At 56.4% G+C, this 7794-nt stretch overlaps 1 protein-coding gene across 1 annotated transcript in view; it reads left to right on the top strand.

Moving 5' to 3' along the window:
* Window positions 1–1921: 1921 nt before the first annotated feature.
* Window positions 1922–7794, top strand: part of LOC116952737 (NUAK family SNF1-like kinase 1) — a 30783-nt gene continuing 24910 nt past the window's right edge. The window contains exon 1 of the mRNA XM_032972346.2: window positions 1922–2769. Coding sequence (XP_032828237.2) covers window positions 2431–2769 — 339 coding nt within the window. The 5' untranslated portion in view covers window positions 1922–2430. The remainder of the gene's footprint in view (window positions 2770–7794) is intronic.

Genomic DNA, 7794 nt, shown 5'->3' with positions numbered 1-7794 from the left:
AAAATCTTACCAGGCAAAGTCCACTGAGCGATTAGTTTATTTTTCATAAGCGACCGGGCCACCGTGGACCTCCTGCATACCCAGCGAGGTAGTTAACATCTCGCCACACATCCATTTGCCAAATCACTGGTGGATTAATGGCTCCTCTCAACGCCGTGCGGGTCGTGGTTGAGGGTTGTTTGACCATACTTCACCACACGGGTCAACGCCGGGCTTGGTTGAAGGCGGCGCCATGGAGGTGCAGTCCAACAGCGGACTTACTTGTTCTATTCTTTGGTTATTTCGGTAAAGTTACGTAGATAGAAAATAATAAAATACAAATAATACATTTAACAAATTGAATAAAAACCGCAAGGCAAATTTTATTTCATTTAATTATTTTTATTATTTTTCTTTTATTATTTTCTACCTACGTGACTTTATCGAAAGAACCAAAGAATATTAATTCCTGCAGTCACGAAAGTTTACATATACAGATACAGAAACAAAGATCCCCCGTATCGCCTTAACAGACTGTTGGAGCAAGTGCTGTTAGCGAGCACCTATGAAGGCCGACACGGCACACGAGGGGGTGGGTGGCCACCACCACGCCCGGCCGCCTTTGTCTCCCGAGTGGCGATGTTTACTACACACCGCACCAGGCACTCATTTGAGGCTGAGTTGACCTAGGGGAGGCCCAGGACCGGTTCAGACAATCGCCACCGGTGTTGGACCGTGAGCAGGAATCGAACCCGGGTTCGCCGCGTGATTGTAGCCGCGCGGTGCGCTAACCACTGCGCCACCGCTCGCCACTACATACCAGACAGACGAACAACACGCATACACACACACGCACACACACGCAAACACACGCACGCACACACACACGCACACACACGCAAACACACGCACACACACGCACGCACACACGCACACACGCACACACACGCAAACACACGCACACACACGCACGCACACACGCACACACACACACGCACACACACACGCACGCGCACACACACACGCACGCACACACACGCACAGCCACGTTTCCTGCGAGAGGTTTACGGAAAAAAAAATCTCACTAATCCCAACCACCGCCACCACTCGAATTTCGGAGAACCCTCCCATCCCAGCAGGCAGCGAGAGGTGACGTGGGTGGGTTTAAGAGAACGACGGGGGAGAGTGGGGGGGGGAGAAGGGTGGGAGGGAGAGTGGGGGGGAGGGAGAGTGGGGGAGGGGGAGTGGGGGAGGGAGACTGGGGGGGGGGAGAAGGGGTGGGAGGGAGAGTGGGGGGGGGGAGAAGGGGTGGGAGGGAGAATGGGGGGGGGGAGAAGGGTGGGAGGGAGAAGGGTGGGAGGGAGAGTGGGGGGGGGGGAGAAGGGTGGGAGGGAGAGTGAGAGGGAGAGTGGGGGGGAGAGAAGAGGGGGAGGTAGAGTGGGGGGGAAGAAGGGTGGGAGGGAGAGTGGGGGGGGGGGAGAAGGGGTGGGAGGGAGAATGGGGGGGGGGGGAAGGGTGGGAGGGAGAAGGGTAGGAGGGAGAGTGGGGGGGAGAAGGGTGGGAGGGAGAGTGGGGGGGGGAGAGTGGGGGGGGGAGAAGAGGGGGAGGGAGAGTGGGGGAGCGGGAGAAGGGAGGGAGAGTGGGGGGGGAGTGGGGGGGAGAGGAGGGGGGAGGGAGAAGGGTGGGAGGGAGAAGGGGGGGTGGGAGGGAGAGTGGGGGGGGAGAAGAGTGGGAGGGAGTGTGGGAGGGAGGGAGAAGGGTGGGAGGGAGAAGGGTGGGAGGGAGAAGGGGGGGTGGGAGGGAGAAGGGTGGGAGGGAGAAAGGTGGGAGGGAGAGTGGGGGGGAGGGAGAAGGGTGGGAGGGAGAAGGGGGGAGAAGGGGGGAGAAGGGTGGGACGGTTCCTGTGTTGTGTTCGACGTCCGTAGCCACCCGTGCATCACAATCGGTGAGAGGTGCGTGGGGAAGGACGACCCGAGGGCGTGCAGTGAACATCGCCGCTGGGGAGACGAAAGCGGCCGGGGTCGTGGTGCTGGCCACCCACCACCACCACCACCACCTCGCGTGCCGCGCCACTCGCTAACAGCACTTGCCTCAACAGTCTGCTAAGGCTACACGTGTGGGGGGGGGGGGTGTTCGTCTGTGTTGCGTCAACAGCATCCGCACAGAGGCACGCGCGCTGCTGTCTGTGCGCGCGCGTGCGCGTCGCGTGAACAGCACCGGGCACGCGCGGGAGTCGCGCCCAGCGTTGTTCACGGGCGCGTGTTGGCGTGCAGGGGTGGCGAGGGCCGCCTCCGTGGAGGGAACCCTGTGCCTCTGGAGGCGAGTCGAGCCGGGTGTGAGCCGAGGCCCCGAACCATTCGTGCCGGCTTGAGACGCACGAGGGTCGAGTTGATAAGGGGGTCCCGGGCGGCGAGCTGAACGTACCGGGGACACGTTGGAGGGCGCCGTGCCATGCTCAGCACGGTGCGCCAGGGCGTCCGCTGGTCCCTGCCGGGCGCATTCTGCCCAGCGGCTCAGCACAGAGCCCACGGTCACCCGCCGGAGGAGCTCAGAGCCGGCGGCAGGGATGTCCGGCCGGAGGAGAAGATGATGGTGGGAGCTGCGGCAGTAGAGGCTGGTGGTGGTGCCGGTGGTGGATCGACGGAGGCGGGCAGTAGCAGCAGGAGGCAAGGCGTCAAGAGGCACCGTCACAAGCACAACCTCAAGCACCGCTACGAGCTGGAGGAGACCCTGGGCAGGGGCACGTACGGCAAGGTGAAGAGGGCGGTGGAGAGGGCGACGGGACGCAAGGTGAGGAGCAAGCACGGGGCAACGGGCCGCCCGTGTAGCCTCGAACAGACCTTTGTGGGGGCAAGTGCTGTCTGCGTGTGTCGACGTCCAGGGGTGTGTGCGCCGAGTCGAGCTCTCTTTGCAAGGGCCACTCGAGCAGCAGCAGCAGCTGTGCAGGCCGGCACACGAAGGGGGGCGGGCGGGGTGGCCAGCACCACGACCGGGCCGCCTTTGTCTCACCAGCCATTAGCTTTCTTCACAAATGACAGCTCAGCGAGGCGGCTTGTCACGTGGACATTCAAAGCAGCGCACTCATCCGAACAATCTGAAAGGCGCCTTTCTGAATGCGAACTCCATCGCAGCGTTTGGAGTTCGAATCCTCGTCGTTTTGTGGCGGTGTTGTTGTTGACTCAGCCCATCATCAGCCCTCCTCTCCGGGGGAGAGTCAGTGATATGAACGTATCTTTGTCCCCCGCCGTGTCAGCGTTCACGGGCTGGTGGGATGAAGCATCAGGAAGTCACTGAGAGTTTAACACCGAGGAAGAGGAGGAGGAGGAGGCTTTCGCCACCAACGTCATCCATAATAGAGGTTTTTGTTTGGGGTTAGAACGCGTAAATATGTAAATGTGTCGTCAAACCCGCCACCACCCGACACAGCCAACTAGTAAGGTTTGTCACATAAAGAGAACGTGGCCAATTCGTCACGAGTAGAGCCACACACCGGTGTGTTGGAGAGCCAAGCCACGACATTTACAATCTGAGCACCACGTTTCGTGGCCGGGTGTTAACGACACATCTATATATATTTACGCGCTGTCACCCACAAACCTCTATTGTGGAGTCACTGAGAGTGTCTGTTGTCTGTCGAGAGAGAGAGACATCAAGAGTGTCGTAGGCTGCCGGTGAGGTTTCCACTTCTGCTTGGGGACAGATTTCGGCAGAGGGTAGCCTCCATGAGCTACGTGCCGTGTGCTGTGTGGCCCTGAGATCGGATCGGTGTAATTGCGTCTCTGTTTGTTTCTGGGCACATTACAAAAAGCAAAGACAAAGATCCCCCCCCCCGTATAGCCCTGGCAGACTGTTGAGGCAAGTGCCCTTCCCGAGGGGAAGCTGTGAAGGCCGGAACGGCGCACGAGGAGGTGGTGTGGTCGGTACCACGCCTGGCCGCCTTTGTCTCCCCAGTGCAGCGCGCTAACCGATGTGCTATCTCTCCCCCATGCACACACTGACAAATACACACACTCACAAATACACACGCTCACGAATACACACACTCACAAACACACACTGACAAACACACACTTACAAACACACACACACTCACAAACACACACACTCACAAACACACTCACAAATGCACACACTCACGAATACACACACTCACAAACACACACTGACAAACACACACACTTACAAATACACACACACACTCTCACTCACAAACACACACTTACAAACACACACTAACAAACACACACACTTACAAACACACTCACATATACACACACTGACAAACACACACTCACAGATACACACACAAACACACACTGACAAACACACACACTTACAAACACACACTGACGAACACCCACACTCACAAATACACTACTTACAAACACGCACTCACAAATACACACACTCACAAACACACACTGACAAACACACACTCACAAACACACACACTTACAAACACACTCACATATACACACACTGACAAACACACACTGACAAACACACACTCACAAATACACACACTTACAAACACACACACACTCACTCACAAACACACACACACTCACAACGACACATACACACAAACTCACAAACACACACACTTACACACACACTCACAAAACACATACTTACAAATACAACAACAACCGCCATTCGCCACTAAGTGGCGGTGACGTCACCACGACGCTTGTGCCAGGCTATGTGCACCCTGAGGCCACGTGAAGTGTCGAACGCCCGCTGGCAGGAGGTCACGGGGCAGACCCAGGTGGCACGGGTCGACTGACTGAGATGACTGGCTGATGCACCACCTGTGCCCCCTATTGTGCCAGCCTGCTGTGCTTTAGCCACCCGGCGCTCCGCTCGTTGTTGTGAGCGTCGCTCCTCCGCCCTCCGTTGTTGTTGGAGGGCGACTGCCTCCAACTGCGCAGTAGCAGCGTCCTTCACGAGCCTCCTCCACAGAGGCCGATCTTGACACCGCTGGTACCAGTCATCGGCAAATCCACTCAGCTCCACGTCCTCCTGTACCACATCACTCCATCTCTTCTCTAGCCCGTGCCGCGCCCGCCCGTTTAGCCCCCTCGATCCGGCCGAACAAAAGCTGTTTCGGCATGCGGTGGCTGGGCATGCGGGCTACATGACCCAGCTAACGCAGCCTTGCCTGCCGGAGGAGCTCACCGATGGGACCTTGCCCAGATCTTTCAAGGATTTGTGAGCTCCTCACACAATCCAGCCTGGTTAAACCCAGGATGGATCGTAGGCAGGCTAGCCTAAATGTTTCTAACCGGCGAAGATGTTCCATTAGGGGGGTCCACGTTTCGCAAGCGTAGATAAGGGAGGGAATGACTGTGGTCGAGAAGACCTGAAGCTTAGTGCGGAGCGACAGACCAGGTAGCTTCCACACAGCGTTACGCAACCGATGAAAAGATATTTCCGCTCGACTGATTCGGAGTGAGACCTCGGCTGTTAAACTGGAGCCGGTCATAAGCACACTGCCCAGGTATGGGAAACTCTCCACTCTCTCCACAACTGCCCCATCACCGATTGCGAGTTATGGGGGTGGAGTGTCTGATGGTACAAACACACACTCACAAACACACATACTCACAAACACACACACTTACAAACACACTCACAAACACACACTCACAAATACACACACTAACTCACAAACACACACTCACAACGACACATACACACACACACTCACAAACACACACACTTACAAACACACACTCACACCACCACTCACAAACATGGTGAAGATGACTGTGGTGGTGATGGTGGCGGTGAAGATGACTGTGGTGGTGGTGATGGTGAAGATGACTGTGGTGGTGGTGGTGGTGATGGTGAAGATGACTGTGGTGGTGATGGTGAAGATGGCTGTGGTGTTGGTGGTGGTGGTGGTGGCGGTGAAGATGACTGTGGTGGTGGTGGTGGTGGTGGTGAAGATGACTGTGGTGGTGGTGATGGTGAAGATGACTATGGTGGTGGTGAAGATGACTGTGGTGATGGTGAGGATGACTGTGGTGGTGAAGATGACTGTGGTGATGGTGATGGTGAAGATGACTGTGGTAGTGGTGGTGATGGTGGTAGTGGTGATGGTGAAGATGACTGTGGTAGTGGTGGTGATGGTGGTGATGGTGAAGATGACTGTGGTAGTGGTGGTGATGGTGGTGATGGTGAAGATGACTGTGGTAGTGGTGGTGATGGTGGTAGTGGTGATGGTGAAGATGACTGTGGTGGTGATGGTGATGGTGGTAGTGGTGATGGTGAAGATGAATGTGGTGGTGAAGATGACTGTGGTGGTGGTGGTGCTGGTGAAGATGACTGTGGTGATGGTGATGGTGAAGATGACTGTGGTGATGGTGATGATGAAGATGACTGTGGTGATGGTGAAGATGACTGTGGTAGTGGTGGTGATGGTGGTAGTGGTGATGGTGAAGATGACTGTGGTGGTGAAGATGACTGTGGTGGTGGTGATGGTGAAGATGACTATGGTGGTGGTGCTGGTGAAGATGACTGTGGTGATGGTGATGGTGAAGATGACTGTGGTGGTGGTGGTGATGGTGAAGATGACTGTGGTGATGGTGATGGTGAAGATGACTGTGGTGGTGGTGGTGGTGGTGAAGATGACTGTGGTGATGGTGAAGATGACTATGGTGGTGGTGCTGGTGAAGATGACTGTGGTGATGGTGAAGATGACTGTGGTAGTGGTGGTGATGGTGGTAGTGGTGATGGTGAAGATGACTGTGGTGATGGTGAAGATGACTGTGGTTAGCGGGCTGCGCCACGACCACCAACGCCGGTGACAGCGGATTTCTGGACCCGGCCGTGGGCCTCCTCCCCCTTACATCAAATCAGCCTCGAATGAGCACCTGGTGTGGTGTGTAAACATGAGCACTCGGAGGAGAGACAAAGACGGCCGGGCGTGGTGCTGGCCACCCACCTCTCGCGTGCCGGTGCCGGGCTTCATCGGTGCTACTCGCTAACAGCACTTGCCCCAACAGTCCGTGAAAGCTACACGGGGGATCTTTGGCTTTGTACGCGTGTGTGTGTGTCTGTGTGTGTGTGAGAGTGTGGGGAGCGGTGGTGTAGAGGTTAGCGCGCTGCGCTCTCGCTACGAGTTCGATTCCCGCTCACGGCCGACATCACCGGTGACGATTATCTGGACCGACTCCTGGGCCTCCCCTAGGTCGACTCAGCCTCAAATGAGTACCTGGGTGCGATGCGTGAACATCGCCACTGGGGTAGACAAAGGCGGTCGGGCGTGGTGCTGGCCACCCACGTGTGCCGTGCCGGCCTTCGTAGGTGCTACTCGCTAAGAGCACTTGCCCCAACAGTCCGTGAAGGCTATACGGGGGGATCTTTTTCTTTTGTATTTGTGTGTGTTTGTATGCGTGCCAGCTTAACAAACGGTGGGTCAAAATGTCCCGACAGGAATCTAAACGGACGATGATGCTTCTTGAAGCGTCTCTTCTCTCGCTCTCTCTCTCTCTGCACGTGGCAAATCGAAGTCAGAGAGCTCCTTCTGCTTCTTCTCCTCCTCCTCCTCACTAGCCACGAATCCTAACCACAGACCGTTGTTGGGAGTGAGATCGCGTCAATATATAAATGCGTCGTTCAACCCGCCACCACCCGACGCAGCCAATCGGTGAGGTTTGTCACGTGAACAGAACGTGGCCAATTCGTTACTGGCTCAGCGCCACACCGGTTGTGTGTCGGAGAGCAAATCCACAGACATTTACAACGTCTCGCCGGTAATTGCAACCAGCATCATCAGGTGACAGCCAGATGAGCTGCTGCTGCTGCTGC

Source organism: Petromyzon marinus, chromosome 48, assembly GCF_048934315.1.
Source record: "Petromyzon marinus isolate PM22_M1 ecotype Great Lakes invasive population chromosome 48, UKy_Petmar_22M1.pri1.0, whole genome shotgun sequence".
NCBI lineage: Eukaryota > Metazoa > Chordata > Hyperoartia > Petromyzontiformes > Petromyzontidae > Petromyzon > Petromyzon marinus.
Note: the sequence above shows the minus strand (reverse complement) of the source record. Positions and strands in the feature narration are given on the sequence as shown.